Here is a 22,117-nt window from a genome sequence, read left to right as displayed (position 1 = left end):
TCTTGAATATGAATGAACAATATTCCAGCAAATTCATTTACATAAAAATTCTCATAGGCATCATAAATATATGCACAGCTCTGGTTTATTTATTTATTTTTCATTCATTCATTCATTCATTCATTTTGTGGTACTAGCGACTGAACCCAGGGGTAGTCTACCACCAACCTAAATTCCACAGCCTTTTTCTTTTTATTTTGAGACAGGAGGGTCTTGCTAAGTTGCTGAGGCCGACCTCGGAATTGCAATCCACCAGCCTCAGCCTCCCAATTACTGGGAGTAGAGGCATGTGACACTATGTCTAGAACTATGGCATTTTATATATCTGTACCTTCATGAGCTGCAAAATAAAACCACACAAGAAAGATTTTCCATATAACTTGCCTTGTATATAGTCTCAGTCATTTCTTTAACACACTGACAGCAGTACTTCTACTTTGACACATAATTTCTACTGCAACTAACAGATAATTTTATAAGTTTACCATCGATAAAATAATTTGATACCTAGAAACGTTTATTGATGAAGGCATAACTACACTTTTTAATAACACTTAATGTGTGCATTCAAACAAAATCTGTTGAATTTTGGGCATGCATATATGTCACTATCACTCTGAACTATGTTATTACGTGAGGCTACAATGTACCAAAAAGTATATGTAAACAAAATAAGTATTTTAATTGCACATCTTTCCTATGATATAATTCCTCCTTATCTGAGTTTTGCTTTCCAAGGATTCAATTACCTGCAGTTAAAGTGGTCCAAAATATTGATAGAACATTCTAGAAATGAACAATCCATAAATTCTAAACTGCATACCATTCTGAGTAACATATAAAATATCATGGTATTCCATTCCTTCCTGCCCAGGACGTGAATCATTTCTTTGTTCAGCATATCTAAGCTGCTATGTTACCTGTCTATTAGTCACCAGATCAATTTGCAGCGCTTCTGCTTAAGAAATTCTTCCATAGTAGTCAAACACTTGATCATAAAACCTCCATCACTCAGCTCGCATCATCTCACTTGTAGGCATTGCATCACTTCACATCAGCATCACAAGAAGGATGAGTACTGTACAGTAAGATAGTATGTATGTGTTTGTGTGTGTATGTGTGTGTGAGAGAGAGCACATTTATATAATGTTCATACAGTATATTGGTATTTTGTTCTATTTCATTAGTTATTATTGTTAATCAATTACTGTCACTAATTTATAAACTGAACTATATCATAGGTAGGTGTAGGAAATAACACTGTATATATAGATAGGGTTTGGTACTATCTACAGATTTAGGCATTCACTGGAGGTCTTATATTACCCTCATTTAAGGGTGACTACAGTATATTAATCATAGTTTTCTATAATTGTTCAAAAATTGTATGTCTGAAGTTTTATCTCTTCAGCAGAAGATACTTAATACATAGTGAAGATGAGGCAGTATTTCTCATTTCTATAAGACAATGAAGACCCTCCCATCTGTTTTGAAACACAACCATCTCAGTCTTTTATTTTAAAAAATGATAATATGGGTATGGTGGCTCATGAGTATAATCCCAGTACTTGGGAGGCTCAGACAAAAGGATCACAGGTTTGAGGCCAGCCTCAGCAACTTAATGAGATCCTGTATCAAAAATACAAAATAAATAGGACTGGAGTATGGCTCAGAAGTAGAGCACCCCTGTGTTCAATGCCCAGAACCATGAAAAATTGATAAAACCATTTCATTTTCCTCTTAGTTCTTCTGGGAGCTCTTAATTATAAGTAAAATAAGCATGCAAGTGAGTTGACGAATGGCAATGATATTGGATCCTGTTTTCAGGGAGAAAGGAACACGTGGTAAGGATTATGAGAAGTGGTCAAGCATGGGCCCATCTATTCAGCCTTAGCTAACTGAGGTCATGTGAGATTTGAGCCAAATGTTGTCAGATCTCCTGATTTCATAAAATAAAAAACAAATCTGGAATTTTATATCTCATGTCTCTAATTGCAAATCTTGGCAAATAACTTAAACAGTGATTAGCACTGTATGAATCAAACATATTACATTTGTAATTTCAACCTCTGGCCAAGAGACATTCTCCTCCAGATGGCTATGGTCTCTTGTGACTCAGCCTTGAGAACAAAGCATCATTTGCTATTTATGGCGTATCTAAGATTCCCATGGAATTGGAGCTCTCTAAACTATTAACAACAAGAAGAAAGGAAAATATTCTCAAATGTTTACTTAAAATTTATTCTGATATTATGTGAGGACTGTTGCAGTGCTATTATTGAAATGTGATTTCATAAAATAATATCCTCTCATTTTCCCCAGTCAGGGAATATCCTGACCCTAAATCCTAAGCAGAGAACAACCTGTGTACATCTTTTTACCTTTGCTATTCACATTGTTATAACACTCCTTTAAAATGAGCAATGCAGTGTTCCATCTAATCTACCCAAGAGTTTTGACAATGTAAAACCTAACAGGCAAGCTGGGTGTGGTGGTGCTCACTTGTAACCCCAGCGCTTGGGAGACTGAGACAGGAGGATCACACAGGTTCGAAGCCAGCCTCAGCTACTTAGTGAGGCTATCAGCAACTTAGTGAGACCCTGTTTCCAAGTAAGGTATAAAATAGGTCTGGGAGTATAGCCAGAGGTAGAAAGCCCCTGGGTTCCACCCCCAGTACCACACACACACAAAAATAAAACCTAAAAGGTTTGTTCAGGGTAAATGATGAACGGGTTTTGTTTTCACTCTTAAAAAATTTCATGCTGAAATTCTTAAGTACCCAGAGCAAGCACTCCTGAATTTTAGCCCTCAAAATTCTAACAAACCCTACTGGTGATGTGATCATATATTTTGTAGCTACCAGTGCATTATGAACTTCACTGGACCCAGACTGGCAAGTTGCTTTATGCAAAAAAAAAAAAAAAGTTTTAACTTATTTGACACTAAAATGTGGAAAAAGAAGCATTTAGGGGAGACAATATTATATTTTCATAATATTGAGATAAAAGCAGGAAACATATGAACTATTGAAGAAAGAGAAGGAAGTAAATTGAAAGACATAATTGAGAGCTGAAGATGTAGACCATTAGTAGAAAACATGCTTTGAGTGCACAAGACCTTGGCCTCCATCTCTGATGTGAAACAAAGAAGAATAAAAGGAAGGAAGGGAGGGAAAGAGAAACAAAATGAAAGATACTTAATTGTCCACTTGAAGCTTGACCCTGTACTGGTAAACAAAGAAACAAAGGTTAATAAGGCAGAGTAACCATCATTAGGTAGCCCAAAATCTGTTGCGGGAAATAGAGCATAACAGTTATAGTGCAAGTCTAAGAATGAAACATGTGCACACTAGTGAAGTAAAAACAATTGTTAAGTGAAACCAGAGATAAGGGGTGTTGATTCTGCTTAGAGATAGATGGTAGAGAAGGATTCATGAAGTAGATGATACTCAGAAGGTGAGGCTACTTTGAAGAGGTGAAAGGAGCATTACTAGCAAAACAACAGCATGTTAAATGAAATATCCCAATTACACTTCTGAAGAAATACATTTTTCCATAATCTACAAGAAATTGTGGACATCCTTGAAGGAGAGAGGTCACATGGATAGATAAATATGCCTTGGAAGGATCATCCCACCTACAACATAGATGGCTTTGGGGGGGGGGTGAAACTGAAGCTAAGACAGTATTTAAAAGGCCATTACTGCTAGGAATGGTGGCATACATGTGTAGTCCCAATACTTGGAAGGCTGAAACAGGAGGACTACAGGTTCAAGACCAGCCTCAGAAACTTAGTGAGGCTCTCTTCAACTTAGTAAAACCTAGTTTCAAAATAAAAAAAGGCTGAAGGTGTAGCTCAGTGGTAGAATACCCTTGGATTTAATCTCCAGTACCACAAAAAAGGGCCAGCACAGTTTGTTATAAAGTACTTAATGTTTGATAGTAGACAATGGGTTGAATTGAGTGATACAAAGAGGAAATTTCAGAAGTGGAACAGATACCTGATAGCATTTTCAGGAAAATTAAAAAAAAGGAAAGAACTTAAAAGAAGGACCCCAGATGAGCCTCAGAGTATAGCTTTTGTATGCAGTTGGATAATGATAGAGTTCGTTCACTTTCTCTTTCTTCTCTTTTTCCTCTGGTGCCCTTGGGCTCCTTTAGCACTTCATATTTCCTTCAATAGAGTCCTGCCCCTTCTGCTCAGTTACAGTCATTCTACTGTCATGGGGGAAATGGGTATGACATGGAATGATTGGATAACTAAGCCAGGATATAAATCAGATAATTAGAACTTTTACACTCTCAGAGTATTTCTTTCAATATATTTGGTATGATCTATGATGCCACAAGCATCTTTTGTTTGTGGTTGTTTTGCCAAATGCTTCCTTCTGTTACCTGAGCTTTGGTGTATGATTCATGCCAGGAAAACGGGAAATAAACAACTATTCTGTTGTAGTATTAATGGAATATATTCTCTTTAAGCTCATATTGTCAGAGCCTCATTGATTATTTACTTGATTGATTCAGACATTCATTCAACAAATGTTAAGACATGATATTATATAGTTATGACTAAAGAAATAGTCCTGTTTTTTCTATATATATGACAATGCCCTTAGTGATCTCACCCAGCCTTCTGGATAACACTTGGATTAAAGAGTCAATCCAAATGTCTTTCTGGACATCAGAATTAAAGACCCATGTAATTAGCACCAAGTCCTGATTAATATTTCTATGTAGAAATTCTTTCTTAGCATTATATTTGGAAATTCAGTATTTAAATACTGAATCCTGAGAAAATTTAGAAATGAACAACAATTTTAAAACAATTTTTAAAAATGTATAGTTCTCCTGTGAGAATTAAAGCTTAAAAATAGATATGGAGACATGGCTAAGTTGAATAAATCTATTCATGTGTAGTCAAAATCAAGAGCAGAAAACACTGACACATGAAGTCAGAGGTTTTAAAAGTTTCAGGTATCCAGAACAAGACACAATCTGATCAGCTGATTTTGCTTAAAATTACTGTGTTAGTAGCCCTATCTGTTGTTAAAGCTGTCAGTTTTGAAAATTAAAGTTTATATGCATAATATATTATAAACTCTTTCCATACACTCACACACACACACACACACACACACACACATCAACTTAATTAAGTCTATTTTACTTATCAAAGCTATTATTTCTTCAAAAAATAATGTGTGTGTGTGTGTGTGTGTGTGTGTCTGTCTGGGGACTGAACCCAGGGGGCATTGTATCTCCAAACCACACCTCCAGTCCTATTTTATTTTTTATTTTGAAACAGAGTCTCACTAAGTTATGGAGGGTCTTGCTAAGTTGCTGAAGCTGAACTCAACCCTGCTATCCTCCTTTCTCAGCTTCCTAAGTACTGGGATTATAGATGTATGCTCCACCTGTCTTATATGTAAGTTTGATCGGTGACTCTCTGTAGTTATAGTCAATGTGCTAAGAGATTGAAATATTGTTATTCAAGAAAGTATTACTGATACTTTCCAGTGTCTAAATATCCTCCATATATTATTGGACTTTAAAAATACTCCTAAATTTGCTATTTCTTAATTAACCAGTTAGATATCCATAAGAATGACTGAAGAGCATTAAAATGGCTAGGAATAATATATGACTAATGTGTAATTTACAAAATTCCTGAGAATTCCACTGTCGTGCTTATGAATCATATAGTTTAATGTATCAGGAATTTAGAAATAGCAATGATATATTATTAAAGACTTCAAACACCTATAGATTCATTTAACCTGTTTTTGTATACGACACACATTGAATCACACTTTCTGTATATTTTGTATCTAGCTTTTGCTCAGTGTTGTATCTGGGAACTCAGTTATGTTGTTGAGTAGAATTGTGATTGCTGTATAATATTTAATTGTGTGAATATAATGCAGGTTTTTAATCCATTCCAATAGACATTAGAGCAGTTACCAAATGTGAGTCTATTAAAATTAGCTCAGCTATAAGCATCATTTGTATGCCTTTTAGTATACATTAACTTTTATTTGTATGCCAAAATATACTCAGGACTAGAGATTCAAAGTTATGTGATATGTGTATGTTAAGTACTATTAGATGCTACTAAACAACTTCCTAAAAACTTTGTACAAATTTATGTTCTTAGTAGTATGTTCTACATCCTCAATATGTGGTATTTTCTGTCTTTTTCATGTTAGTTGTTTTCATAAGTATGTACTGGTATATTTTGAATTTCCATTGACATTTCTCTGCTAATATAATGAGAGAGGAGAGGAGAGGAGAGGAGAGGAGAGGAGAGAGAGAGAGAGAGAGAGAGAGAGAGAGAGAGAGAGAGAGAGAGAGAGGAATGGAGAAAGAAAAATTGAGAAACTATTGTATATGGTACCCTTTTAAGGCTTTGACTCTTTTTACTGAAGTTTCTGAAACCTCTTATAAAGAAGTAGGGTTACTTGTCTCATGCACAATACAAATATTTTATTCCATCCTGTGGCTTCTTTTCCACTATTTTAATAATAAAGACAGTTCTTTAACTTTTTTTATGTGGTACTGTGGATTGAACCCTTCTACCTCCAGGCTACATTCCCAGAACGATTTTATATTTTATTTGGAAACAGGGTCTCTTAAGCCAGCTAGGCTGGTTTCAAACCTGCGCAATCCTCCTGTCTCCACCTCCCAAGCATGGGGATTATAAGTGTGCACCACCATGCCCAGCTAACTTTTAATCTCTCCCAAGTTATTCTCTTTTAGCATTTATTCTATGTAGTGTTTAAGTAATCCCTGCCTCTTTTAAGATCATGAAAATGTTATCTGATGTTTTCTTCTAACAGTTTAATTGTATTGGGTTTTTTTTTGAGTGTGTGTGTGTGTGTATGTGTCCCATGCCCCTGGGGATGGAAACCAGGGGCATTCTACCTCCAAGATACACCCCCAGCCCTATTTTTATTCTTTATTTTAAAACAGTCTCACTGAGTTGCAAAGGGCCTTACTAAATATTAGCTAAGGCTATCCACAAATCACAATCCTATCTCAGCCTCCCCAAATGCTGGGATTACAAGTGTGTGCCACCATGCCCTGCTTGGCTTTACAGTTTTAAATTTCACCCATTTAGATTTATAATCTCTCTGATATTTACTTTTGTGTATTGTGTGAAATAAGAGTCATAGTCTGTTCCTTTCTCTCTTCTATGCTGTCCCACTAGTATAACTGCTTATACAATGATAATACCTTTTCTAAATTATTGTAGCTTTAAAATATGTGTAGATAAAAGACAGTGGATTATGTTTGTAAATTGTGTCACCATCAAGATTTTTTTTAACTATTCATGACATGTTAATATTTTCTTTTTGAATTTTTTTATTGGTGCATTGTATTCATACATCATAATGGGGTAAAAAGTACTTGTATAGACATACATGCACACATCACCCATTTATCCCCTACCCAATCCCCATCCCATTCCCTCCCCATCCCTCCTTCCCATGCTTGGCTTAGTGGTTGACTTTGATATGTTTAAGGACATTGTGTGCTTTAGAGAGTTTTGAATCACCATTTTTTTCTTTATGTTGTTCTTGTTTGGTGTTTGCATGCTTCTTGGCTTTCTGAATTAATTTTCATCATTTTAAAGTGATTGGCCTTAGCTGGTTTAAGATTGCTTTGCTCCTTTTTCAGTCTATTTTTCTTCTATAAAACTATATACTATAAGTTGTGCATGGTGGCGCACGCTTGTAATCCCACCATTTGGGAAGCTGAGACAGGAGGATTGCAGTTTGAGGACAGCCTCAGGTACTTAGTGAGGGCCTTTGCAAATCAGTTAGACCCTGTTTCAAAATAAAGAATAAACAATAGGGCTGGGAGTGTTGCCTGGAGTTAGAATGGCCCTGGGTTCCATCCCCAGTACCAAAAAATTACATATTATAATTTTTCTATTTCCTACATTATTCTTTTCTCTTTTATTCTTTTCTTTTTTCTTCCTTCCTTCTCTCCTTCCTTTCTGCCTTTTAGTGATGAGGATAGAATTCAGGGCCTCACACATGCTAAACAAGTGTTCTACCCCTGAGCCATACCCTCAGTCCTGTCCCACATGCTTCTTACTTTTCTTCTGTAATTTATCTTTCTGTTCTTCAGTTCTGCTATTTTCAATTTATTTCTTTTATAGTTATCTAATTCTGTATTTTTAAATCTGTGAAATATGAACTTTAGATATTGTCCTTTCTTATAAGTAATTTCCAACTTATACTTCTTTATAGATTCTTATTTTCTGTTAAGATTATCTGTTGTTTGCCTGCTTTATTCATTTTTCTTTTTTCATGAACATATTAGCAAGATTTTTAAAAATTATTACTTATAAACTGTGATACCTGGAAGACCTGTATGCTTATTTTCTATGTTTTGTGGTTTTGTTTTTAAATCTAGGTTTTAGGTCAGAGTATTCCCTGCTTATTCATATAATCAGTAATTTTTAATGAATTCCAAAGGTATATAAAGTGGTCAAATTTTCAGATGGGAATTTTTCTTCTGAAGCTATATTCTTCCCTTGCTATGCAGGTAGTATGTCTGAATTATCACCAGAGCTGGGATTATGACGCACACTTGTAATCTCAGCATTTGGGAATCTAGAACGGGAGAATCCAGGTTTGCGGACAGCCTCAGCTACTTAGGCCCTTTGCAACTCAGTGAGACCCTGTTTCAAAATAAAGAATAAAAAATAAGGCTGGGGGGATAGCTTGGAAGTAGAATGCCTCTGAGTTCCATCCCTAGTAACACACACACACACACACACACACACACACACACACACACACACATACACACACACACACACACACACACACACACAGAATTATCACCAGAATCCCATAAGAAACTCTTATTGTTATACAGTGCCCCTGAAGAGATAATAAGTTGGTGTTCAGAGTTGATAAAGTTGACAGTTGTAATCTCATCACTAGATAAATCCATTGTGGCCAGGGCTGATAGATAGGATGTGGCTAGAGAAGGTAGTTTCCTGACAGTGTGGCCTTGAGGATTATATATGGTCTTTGATCCCCTTGCTTGCTTGCTCTCTTGCTTCTGATCTCCCTGATTTGAGAAGTAGAGCCCTTGTTCTCTTCCTTTCTCTGCTTCTCTCCACCATGCCCTAAGCTCAACCCTAGTCTCACATGGACTGAATATGGAATCTACATAAAACTGTGAGGAAATAAATTTCCTTCCTCTAAATTATGTGATCAGGTTTTGGATTATAGCAGTAAGATTGCTAAGACAGGGACTAAGCTGCATTGTAGTTTTGGTTAAATCTGGTGTATCTCTACTGTTCCTTTGCAACTAGGACAGAGTTCTCTAATATTTTACACTGATAGCCTGGCATATCTTCTTTTAAGCACTGGGAAACTACAAGAAAGGCAGCTCTGCTTTTCAAAGATTTCATGTTAGTTCTTGGCCTCATGTTCTATTCATGGGGCCAAACTTAAACCCATCTGCAAACCAGAGCCAAAATTAGCAAGTTCCCCCAGAGATGTGAGAACAATAGGTCACAATTGAATATGTGAGGTTCCCTTCCTTTTTCCAGGATTTTAGTCTTGGTTAGTTACCACTTCTATACTTCTAGGTTTTCTACCAGTTTATGATAAATGAACAGTGATCACCAACAAACAACTCTATCCTACCCAGAATGGAATCAATATTCATCTCATCTGATAACATTAGGAAAAAATCTGCAAGTCTCCATTGAATTCTTCCTGTTTTAATGTTACAAGTCTAATTCATCAGGAGGTCCTGTTGAATCACTCTTTACACTGTATTCAGAATCAGGCCACTTCTCATCATTTCCACCATGATGACTGTGAGTTGAACCAGCATCATTTTTCACCTGATAATAACCTCCATTATTCCTCCATCATTATATCTCACCTGAAATATTACAATAATCACTTAATTAGATCCCCTGCTTCTACCCTTCTCTGCTTATTTTGAAAACCCCTATTTAAAAAGAAATAAGTCAGACGATGTCACTTTTGTCCAAAATATTCTAATCACTCCCCACTTTAGCTCAGCATATCATCCAATGTCCTTTAATTCCCTACAAGGATCTAGATTATCTAACCCCCTCTTTAACCTTGTACTTTTCCTTTGCATTTTTTTCTCACTCTAGACAGGCACATTGGTTACTCTGATGCCTACTGAACAGGCCAGACACTTTTCTGGCTTAAGATATTATCCCTGGGTTGTTCCTATTATGTTGAAAAGTAGTTCCTTAAATATCTGCATTGTTAACTCCTTTACTTCATAAAACTGTCACTTTTTGAAGAATTTTAACTTCTACATATAATTCTCCACCTTTATGGGATATAGGGTGATATTTTCATACATGTATACAATTGTGATGATTACATCAGAGTAATTAGCACATCCATCACTTCAAACACTCATTTCATTGTGTTGAGATCATGCAAAATCCTCTCTTCTATCAGAAAGTATACAGAAAGTTATTGCTAACTATGATCACCCAACTATGCTATAGAATAGTAGAATTTATTCTTAATTGAATTTTAGTATGTTTTATCCATCTTGGTACCTATCCTCCCCATTCCTATACCTTTTTCTAATAAAATAAATTCCACTTATTCTGAAGTACCTTTATATTTTTCTGTGGTTTTTATCACTTTACAACCTACTTCATACTTTACTTTTTATTAATTGTTTATCTTTCACCATAACTGTCTTCTATCACAAGGAAAATGAAGGGTTTTGTTTTATTTGTGGATGTGTTCCAAACTTACTAGAATAGAGGCTGACACCCAGGAGACAATCTATAAATATTTGAGAAACTAATGATTGAAAAATATGTCATACATAATTATATGGGGTTTTTCATATGCACTTTACATTTCAAAGCACAGAGCTAAAACTAATATAGATGTGATCAACACAGATCTTAATATATCACTCCCAGTACTCCCCACATAATTTATTCTGAAATTATTAGATTAAGGAACTATCTCAAATTGTATTCAATTGTAATTTTTCTAACTCATTTATGTAATTACTCTCTTTTTACAATTTACAGATACTCGAAAAGATAATACTCGCCGGGCTTGGTGGCGCACGCTTGCAATCCCCACACTTGAGAGGGGGAGACGGGAGGATCGTGCAGGTTCGAAGCCAGCCGCGCTGGCTTAAGAGACCCTGTTTCCAAACAAAAAAAATATAAAAATAGGTTTGGGAGTGTAGCCCGGAGGTAGAAGGGTAGAAGGTAGAAGGGTTTCCAGAAACCCCAGTACCACCAAAAATAAATAAATAAATAAATAAATAAATAAGAGAAAGAGAGAGAGAGAGAGAGAGAGAGAGAGAGAGAGAGAGAGAGAGAGAGAGAAGGTAATACTCTAAAAATGACCAAATCTCTAGAGTCTCTTCTGCTTACCATTTACTGTAAAGAACTAGAGAGAGGTATTATGAAGATGTAGGTAGAATGGACATTTCAAAAATTCTAAACACATTCTATTAGTGAGATCTTGTCCTTAGGAAACTGCTACTGTATTAAATATTAGTTTTGTCCTCTCTCTAGTTTAGGACATAAATGTTTCAAACTGATAGAGAAATTAGTTTGAAATGGTGATATAAGGTTTGTTGTTAGGAAATAAAACTCTAAAAGAAATCTTAAAGATTAAGTCTCTTTAGTGTTGTTTTAAAATTCTTTCTATATTTACAAATGGCCAATAAATAAATGAATAAAATGTTCAACATCATTAGCAATCAGGCAAATGCAAATCAAAACTACACTGAGATTCCATTTAACCCACTAGAATAGCAATCATCAAGAATACAAATAATAAATGCTGTCCAGGATGTGGGAAAATAGAAGCTCTTACATATACTATTGGTAGGAGTACAAATTAGTACAACCACAATGGAGATGAGTCAGGAGAATCCTTAAAGGCTAGGAATGGAATTACCATATGACCCCAGCTATAGCACTCCTCGGTGTCTTTCCAAGGGAATTCAAGTCAGAATAGCCAAATCATGGAACCCAACTTAGGTGCCTGTCAACAGATGAATGCATAAAAATGTGGTATATTCATACAGTGCAGTTTTACTCAGCCATAAAGAGGAAAATTAGGTTATTCTCAGGAAAATGAATACAACCAGAAAATATTATGCAAAGTGAGATCAGCTAGCCTCAGAAAATCAATGGTCATAGGATTTTTCTCATATGTGGAAGCTAGAGAGAAAATTGAAAACAGAAGTGGGCCGCTGGGCGTGGTGGCGCATGCTTGTAATCCCCATGCTTGGGAGGCAGAGACAGGAGGATCGTGCTGGTTTGAAGCCAGCCTTGCTGGCTTAAGAGACCCTGTTTTCAAATAAAAAAAAAATATAAAAATAGGTCTGGGAGTGTAACCCGGAGGTAGAAAGGTTTCCAGGAACCTTTCTACCACCACCACCAAGAAAGAAAGAAAACAGAAGTGGGCCTTAGATAAATGAAGAAAAGGACCAGTACAATAGTGTAATTAAAAGAGGAAGGTGAGGAAGGGGAAAGGCGACATTTCAAATAATACTATATACACATATTAAGGTTTCACTATCAATCTCAGTAATGTGTATGGGGAGGGTAGGAGAAGGGAGCAGGGAGGGATCCAGAGGAAAACATGACAAGTGATACAAACATATATCTGTATCGCTTTGAACACTACAATAATATATTATTACTACACAACAATAAAATATAAAAAATATTCCCTATCAGTTAGTACTATTTAAGATCAGTCTCCTGACCCACTCCTACAGAAGCCAGGATTAAAGGCCTCAGCTTTAGAAACTCCTGGGAAACAAAATAGGATACATTAAGTTTCTTTGGGAAGAAAATCAGGAAAACAACTTAGAAAATACATACAGCTTCCAAACTTCAGTGGGCAGGCATGCACATCCATGGGGAAATCTTCCAAATGCATGGGACACTCAGCATGAATTGTTAACCTAAAAGAAAGAAGAGCAGAAAATAAAATAAAGACCAAATAAATGTTACTAAACATGAGGTTCACTTCTCACTCAAAAGCAATGGAGTGCTCCTGAGAATAACAAGGGATTTTGCTTATTTAGGTTCAAATTTTTATGAACACAAAAGGTGAATTAAATGAACTCAATAGCCTCTCAAAACAAATTTGGTATTTGTTATTTTAAATCAGATCTGAACCCCATCTTATCACCTTCAGAAAAACAAGTATAATTTATATGGCCTAATAGTACTTCCTTAGCCACCCTCCAAGAAGCCTAGAAGTACCAGGTTCTGATTCATTCAATCCTGATAACAGTTTAATTATTTCTGAAATAATTTGTCTCAGCAGGCTATTATGTGAATTATCCAATTTAAGGTTTGCATGGGAGATGCATAGAAAGAATATCTACCCTGATAATGAACAGACATACACAAAAGATGACTCTGCTGATCACAGGAAGGAACTACTACATCTTTCTTGAGATAGCTATTGGAGAGCCATCTACCTCCAATTAACCACTTTATAAAAAAATGAAAAAGTCAGAAGCCTTAGAGGTCAAGTCTAAAGAGCTCATACGCCCTTAACAGAAGCAACATATAGAAGAGATTTTGCACAGATCTCTCAATGGAAATCTTGTTGAGGTATGATTTTCCATGTCAACATACTCATTTCCCTGAATCAATTTTTCTAAATAATCTACACCATGGTTTACCCTCTGAATTCTTTCAAGTTTTTTTTAAGGCTCAGCTTTACTGGCCCTAGATAGTAGTCTCTTGTATAGAAATGAGAACTACAGAGCCAAGATTTAGAGTTGTTTGGAATTTAGCCCTGGCATTATTTCTGCCTAACTTCTATATATATTTCACTTGATCCCTGCAACCCTCTTGAAGTCTTAATAAGTTGAGAAAGTGGATATCAATTTTAGTGTTTTTAATTCCTCAAGTAGCTTTCTTCCTTAGGCAGGTACTTCTCTTTAAAATTTTCAGGACCCCAATACTCACTGGTACCAGAATTCCTGATTAATAAAATAAATCAGCATATCAGAGGACTTTGTGTCACTTCTAGGAGTTACCAAAGTAAGGAAATGCTAATGTTCAGAATCTACCTCTCCTCAATTGTAGTGCTACTGATTCTTCTTGTTTGAGTAGTTAGCTAACAGAAGATATTTATTGTCAAAAATATATGTGTGTGTGTGTGTGTGTGTGTGTGTGTGTGTGTGTGTGTGTGTGTCTAGGTAAGCACAGGAGGATCAATGAGTAATTATTATTATTAAAAATCATTTTACTAAGTAATGACATGTTCATAGCATGGCACTACTTCTAAAGCATATTCACATTCAGTAATCCCATTCAGATCTGCTTTTAACACTTGTGACACAGGCATCCTTATTCCATTTGCTTTTGTGGTAGCCCTGTGAGGGATATATTGCAAGAATTATTATCATCTCTATTTCAGAGGCAAGAATTCATGGAGTAAAGTTATTTTCTCCAAGTCACATAACCTAGAGGAATGGAATACAAATCCATTTTTTTCTATATCAACTGTCTTCTGTTCAGCTGATGTTAAATGTCTAGGCTCCTTAGGAATCTCTGTCATGTGAGAGATACTGTAATTATCTATGGTTACCTTTAAGTAAACATTTCCTATGTGTTAGCCAGTTGTGGGGAAAAATACCAGGAATAGAAGGAAGAACTAGAGAACAGAGGAAATGCTATGTGGAAAAGATAACCCATTAACACAGGGTAGGAGTAAAGTGCATTAGCCTGGATGCATTTTCTGTTGCAGATAATGCTTGAAGGGGTCTTAAAAGTCATCATAAGGTAGAAGGAGAGAAGGAGAAGAAGGGAATACAGTATGATTCAGGAGGTCAGAGAGCATTACTCTCTAAGAACCAAGGAAAAGAACCTAGAATTTGGCTTATAGATTTGGCTTATAGAGCCCCCTACCCCCACGAACATCTGCTTTGTTTGCTCTGCTCTGTTCTTTGGTGGAGTGAACGAGAAGTGGATGAAAAGGTAGATAGGAACGTTATTATGAATCAGTTCTTCTCCTAATCAGAAATCAGTACCTTTGCATCCTGCCTTTGTAATCTATTTGCTGTGGTCTTATTTTCCACATCCCAAAGACTGCTGGTAGACATAAAGTAATTTCCCCTTGACATTACTCATAAGAGGCAGTGTCTTGGAAATAATAATGTAAGTGGAGCAAGAGAACACAATTTTCTTTATTAAACCCTCATAGAATCTTTTCAGTATCTAGCACAAGGAGCAGGTTTCTTGGTGAAATACATTTTGCTTGCATCTGGCTCTTTGAGTCATGAAAACCCATTTATGCCCTTAGAATAAAGGTCAGATTGGTGGGGATATTGCAGACTGGCTTGAGAACTGAGCTTTTGTCTAAGACACATGGAAAATTTTGTAAACATCCAAAGGATTAGTTGGAGTTGCAGGGCCACTTGTCATCTAGTTCCAACCTCTTACGGAAAATAAGAGATGGGTAGATATTTGCTGAATGGCACACACTTGCTTTCTGCTTTTCAGCCCAGAGCTCTTGTTAATGCACACCTGGGTATATTTTCTCTCGTTAGCCTACTTTGAGCAATGTCTATTATTACTGCTCTGGTCATGTGTGAAGTTGTTTCATATTTATCAGCTCTAGCAATCAAATAGGACTGGAGAAGCTGAACAGTTAGCTAGTTAGCGGCTAGCAGGGTGGAATGCAATTCAGCTTGATTTTCCTGCTAGTTCCTCCCAGAGCTATGTTTGTTAGCCTTGATTTTGCCATTTATACAAAGACTGACAATATTTGAGTTTTTTTCTTTCAAATTGTCCATTTTATAACCTCTCTAAAGTAATTCACTTCCCTAGTCAAAAAGTCCAATCAGGTCACAGATAGAAAGCTTTGACATTCAGAATAAATGGAAATTGCCATTTAAATTATGGGCGTATGGAATGGAGGGTCAGCGAAGTGGTTATTATTGCAGTCCAGTTAAGACAAAGGGCTGTAGACTAAGATTGAATTGCTTCAACTTTAGTTCCCTCAACTGCAAAAAGAATAGAAACTATAACTCCTTCCTCGCCATAACCCAGACCTTTATTCATTCAGCAGCCTCATGCACTTACATGTTTTTTAACATCATGGCTTGTGCACTCACTATGTCCTTAGTTCAGAATATTCTTCTTACAAATATCTAGATGACTATTTCCTACATTTATTTCCAATCTTTCTTTAATTACTAAATCTTCTACATGAGCGCTTCTCTATCCTTTTCTCAATTTTCTACCCACTCCATTTGCAACAAAACTTACCATGTTCTTTCTTTTCTTATAGCATCTAACATACAACATGCCATATAATGTATTTTTATATTTATCATCTATATCTTCTTTCCTTATTATGAGGTTAAGGAAGGTTTTTTATCTTGTTTTCCTTTTGGCATGGGTCAAGAGCCTACTGCAATACCTAGCACATTGTAAGTGTTCAAGGAATATCCACTAAATGAATGACTGACAGGATGACTTTTCTTTCCTTAACTTGTATATTTATATTGGAAGTTTGCAGAAAAATAGTGTAGGTTGAGCAAGAGAGGATTCAGGTATTCCTGGAGTTCTGAAAAAATAGTATCTTAACATGATTAATTAATAGCATAATATCTATTTTTTGTTGTTGGGGTTTTTTTGTGTGTGTGGTACTGGGGTTCCTGGAAGCCCTTCTATGTCTGAGCTACACTCCCAGACATATTTTATATTTTATTTGGAAACAGGGTCTCTTAAGCCAGAGCGGCTGGCTTCGAACCTGCATGATCCTCCTGTCTCCGCCTCCCAAGCGTGGGGATTACGAACATGCACCACCATGCCCGGCATAGCATAATATCTTAATCCAGTTTTTTTTTTTTTAACTAGGCATATAGTCTCTTCCCTAGAATTGCAGATCTGGGAGAGCCTGACAAAAGGCATTTAGTTTTGAACTCCCTCATATATTTTACCTATGAGAAAGAAGGGAAAGGACTTGCCCCAAATAATCCATTATGTCGAGGACAGAGCTGACTAAAAATTTCCTGACTCACTAGTATATTCAATAAATATTTACTGATCACCTACTATGTACAGAGGTATTGTTCTAAACAATATAGGCACATCCTGGAACTTACTAAGATTATTGCCCACTCAGAGCTTATATTTGAGTTGGGGCAGACGAAACTAAGCAATATAAGTTAATCATTTGGCACATTAAAAGCTGAGGGATCTGGGGAGAAAAATAGATACAGATAAAAAATACTGAGAAAGGAAAGAAGTCTCTGATAGGGTATTGAGTTGATGACATGTGGGGAATGACTTGAAGAAAATGAGAGGATAAGCCTATGGCAAATGGAGAATTACTGCATTATGTGTCTGTATGTTAATATCACACTGAACCTCACTATGATATATAATTACGATTCACGAATAAATGTACATGAATAATATATATTTAAATATTTTAAAAAGTAGAAAGACTAGCAAATTCAAAGGCCCAGAGGTAGAAGTATCCCCAGTATGTTCAAGAAATAGCAAGTAGACTGCTGTAGCTATAGTCGAGAGAAAAGAGTTAAGATGAATAGAAATGAGTTCTAAGAGGAAAGTGACTAAAATTTTTCTAAGCTTAAATAGTGATAATCTGAACAATTTCAAGTATATTAAAAACCATTTAATCATATACTATGAAAGGATCAATTGTATGACATGTGAATCATGGAAAGGTGCTTAAAATTAGGGAAGCCAAAAATTTTTAAAAATCTAGGAATAAAGGCAACATTTTCAATTGATAAAAGGCACTTACAAAAATGACATATAGTATTGTAATTAATAGATAAAAACTGTTACTTACTCCTAATGTGAAGAAAGGATGTATTATCTCTCTTATTCAACGATTAGAGATTTTTAGCTAATCCAAGAAAGAAAGAAATGAGTGATTGTTGTGATTATGGAGTATCTTTTTCAGATAATTAAATTTTTCTGAGCCTTAGTAGATATTGGTATTGTTTTCACAATTGTAAATATGTTGAAAATCATTTAATTGTGTACTTTGAAGGGTGCATTGCATGACATATGAATAATGTTTAGGTAAAGCTGCCTAAAATAGTCAGGCAAAAATATAAGAAAAATTGGAAAGCAAAAATCAAAACTAGCTTTATTTACAGGTGATATGTTCATGCATTCCATGTATATAGATTTAGCAGGCTTAATATTATTAAGATGTCAGTTCTCAACAAATTGTTCTATAAAGTCAAGACACTTCCTTTCAAAATCCCAGAAGTTTTACTTTTATAAAACTGGTAAATTGATTCTAAAATTTCTATAGGAATATAAAGGAACTAGACTAGCCAACACATCAAACTAAAAGCTTCTATGCAGCAAAGTAAACACTCAAGAGTGAAGAGACAACCTAAATAAAGGGGAAAATATTTGCAAACTGTATATATGATGAGCAGTTAATATCTAGAATTTATAACTCATAAAACTCAAAGCTGGGCATGGTGATACATGCATGTAACCCCAGTATTTGGGAGGCTAAGACTGAAGAAAGTAGGTTGAGACCAGCCTCAGCAATTTAGTGAGATCCTGTTTCAAAATACAAAATACAAAGGTCAGGGGTATAGCTCAGAGACAGAATGCCTATGAATTCAATCATCAACACACAAAAAAGCAAAAAAAATCCAATTTAAATATGAGCAACTGATCTGAATAGACACTTCTCAAAAGGAGAAAATAGCCAACAATTATATGAAAAATGGTCAATATCATGAGTCGTCAGTAAACTGCAAACAAAAACTACAGTAAGATGTCATGTTACCCCAGTAAGAATGGCTATTATAAATAAAATCAGTGCTGCTGAGGATGTGGAGAAAAAGGGGTTCCTATAAACTGTTGATAGAAATGTAAGCTACTGCAGGTTTTAAAACAGTATGGATGTTCCTCAATTTAAAATAAACACAAAAAATTGAATCCAGTTATACCACTTCTGGGTATATATTCAAAGAAAATGAGACCATCGTGTCAAAGAAATGCCCACATGCCCATGTATATTATTTTCCATCCAGCAGACAACTAAGCAGAGAAGGATAAACAGTATTTCAAATAGAAATAAAATCTTAACTTGTTAGGAATTAAAAGTTATCTCTCAATAATCACACTGAATGTAAATGGCCTCAATTTCCCAATAAAAAGACATAAAGTGGCAAAATGGATTAAAAACCAGAATCCATCCACCTGCTGCTTACAAGAAACACACTTTACAATAGAGTAACAAATTCAAGGTAAAGGGCTGAAGCAAGGTAATTCATGTTAAGTAGCCATTCTAACAAATGTGAAGTAGTATTTCATTATAGTTTTTATTTGTATTTCCTTAATGATTAGTTATATTATGATAATAATGAGTGATATTCATGTGTTTATTGGTCATATAAAAATCTTTGGAGATTCATTACCTATTTTAGTCTTTTCCTATTTCTAAATTGTATTGTTTACTTTTATTGTTGCTAATTATTAGGATTTCTATTTGGAATATTAATATACCTTCAAATATAGCATTTGGAAATATTTTATCCCATTCTATCAGTAACTTTTAACTCTGTTTACATTGTCTTTGGATGTACAATATTTTTTTATTTTTAGGAAGTTTGTTTGTTTATTCTTTTGTTCCCTGTGCCTTTGAAATCATATCCAAGAAATCATTGCCAATTTCAATGTTGTGAAGTGTTATGACCCAGGTTTTCTTCTAAAAGTTTATAGTCTTAAGATTTATATTTAGGTCTTTTATCTATTTTGAGTTAATATTTGTATATGGTGTTAGGTAAGGGTCCAAATTTATGCTTTTTCATTTTTCAACAATATTTAGTGAAAGGATCATTATTTCCTTCACCAAATGTTCTTGGAAACCTTGTCAAAAATAACTTGACCATATATGGAAGAATTTATTTCTAGGCTTTTATTTCATTCCACTGGTTTATATATCTGCCTTTATAGAAGTACTACACTGTTTCAATTAATGTAGCTTTATAAGGTTTGAAATCAGTAAATGTACATCTTCTAGCTGTGTTCTTTTTCGAGATTGTTTTAGGTATTTAGAGTTCATATTTCATGTTAGGATAGATTTTTTCTAAAATAAAAAATTAATACATGTATGATAGTTTCACCTTAAAAGAAAGAAAAATAATCCTCTGGTAAGAAAGAAAGCAAAACGAAATATTAAAATGTTATCTCTAAGTGATCAAAAGTTTGATATCAGACAAATGAATCTATTATGTGAGATTATCATTGTTAATTTTGGATAAATTGCTATAATATTAGATGTCAACCACTAAGCCAACCATGGGAAGGAGGGAAGGGGAGGGAATGGTGTGGGGATTGGATAGGGGCTAACTGGGTGATGTGTGCATGTATGTCTACACAAATATTTTATCCCATTATGATGTATGAATACAGTGCACCAATAAAAATATTAAAAATAAATAAATAACATAAAATTGCTAAGACATGGAATCAGCCTCAGTGCTCATCAAAAGATGAGTAAATAAAGAAAATGTGGTATATACCCAATGGAATATTATTCAGTCATAAAGAGGAATGTAACCCTTGCATTGAGAGCAAAATGGATGATTCCAGAGAATATTAAATAAAATAAGCCATTTCACAGTAATGAGCCATTTTCACAGAAATACAAGTACTGATTGTTTATCTATTTCATTATGACATTCATACAAAAGCCAAGCATTTGCTTTTTATTTATATATACAGTTCTTTGAATTTTAAGAATTTTTGGAGGGTATATAAGTCTCGTCTTCTGAATTAGACTATCACATGGAAGCCATTTTCTTTTAGATGGAAACCTAACCAATGCACGAACACAGTGAGAAAAATATTTCCAACTTAGAAGCTATAATATCCATGTCTTTAGTACCTACTAATGTGTGAGCATTTATGTCCCTCTAAAATTCCTGTGTTGAAGCATAATACTCAATTAGACGGACTTGGGTTGTAGGCCTTTGGGAGATGATTAGAGCATGAGGGTTCTGCCTTTATGAGTAGGATTAGATCCCTTCTAAAGGAGGTCCAAGGGAGCTTGTTAGTCTCTTTTGCCATATGAGGATATAACAAGAAGCCACCACCTCTGAAGCAGCAGTGAATTTGTTAGTCTTAATCTTGGACTTTTAATTCTTCAGAAGTTTAATCAATAAATTTGGCTGCTTAAAAACTACTTAGCCTATGGTATTTTGTTCTTAGAGTCTGAGTGGACTAAGATTGCGCTCATTTGCCTTTCACCTAGGGAACGCGATTCTCCTAAAAAATGAGTATGCTTTGCATACTCATTTTAGTATGCAAAGCATACTAAAAAAGTATGCTTTGCATACTTTTTGAAGAACTCTCACCTTACTAAGCCATGTTCCCATTTCTTTACCCTTTTTGTACTGAAACCTCTAGCATACATTCTTTAGAGGAAGAATATTGTAAAGTTATACATATAATATTTATATAACTTATGATATGCATGCTCACTTCAATTAAAGAGTTTTAAAAACTGTAATATTAATATGAACAGAAATGAGTCACCTAGATATTAACAATGACTTCACATAAAAATTCATAGAGGATGAGGGTCTCTGGAGCTCAGTGTGAGCCCCACTGTAGATCATCTGTCACTCAGGCCTTTTAAAAGTGGAATAATCTGCTCTGTACTCTGAGGAATGTTCTTTCTACAACCTGAAGTACAGAAAATACTACTTCGAGAGCAGTTGAGGTGCCAGGCAGGCTATTTCTATAATCATGGAGTAAAGGGCAGAATCTGAGATTTATGGTGCAAAGGAAAGGCAAGTAAATCACCAATAGCCATTATCAGTGCCGGATGACTCACTTGAAATATACCACCATTGAACACCAAACCAAGCAGCGCATTAGTCACAAGAATCCCAGTTGTCTGCAGGCTTCCTATTAAATCCTTGAGCTATAGACAAGAGGCTCAGCACTTAGCCTTTAGAGGGAGCACATTTGAGTTTTAACCATTACCAGAGAGGTGTAGCTCCATCATTTTCTGACACTCACATTTTCACCCATTCTCTCTCCATTTGCAAATACTTGTGATTTC

General features: G+C 35.2%; 1 protein-coding gene across 1 annotated transcript in view; it reads right to left on the bottom strand.

Annotated features, from left to right (window-relative positions):
- GABRA3 (gamma-aminobutyric acid type A receptor subunit alpha3) overlaps window positions 1-22,117 on the bottom strand; it is a gene marked incomplete at its 3' end in the record, with an annotated part of 241,370 nt that overhangs the window by 34,046 nt on the left and 185,207 nt on the right. The window contains exon 6 of the mRNA XM_080719144.1: window positions 12,895-12,977. Coding sequence (XP_080575270.1) covers window positions 12,895-12,977 — 83 coding nt within the window. The remainder of the gene's footprint in view (window positions 1-12,894; window positions 12,978-22,117) is intronic.

The sequence above is a fragment of the Muscardinus avellanarius genome, assembly GCF_963383645.1.
Source record: "Muscardinus avellanarius genome assembly, chromosome: X".
Taxonomy (NCBI): Eukaryota; Metazoa; Chordata; class Mammalia; order Rodentia; family Gliridae; genus Muscardinus; species Muscardinus avellanarius.
Note: the sequence above shows the minus strand (reverse complement) of the source record. Positions and strands in the feature narration are given on the sequence as shown.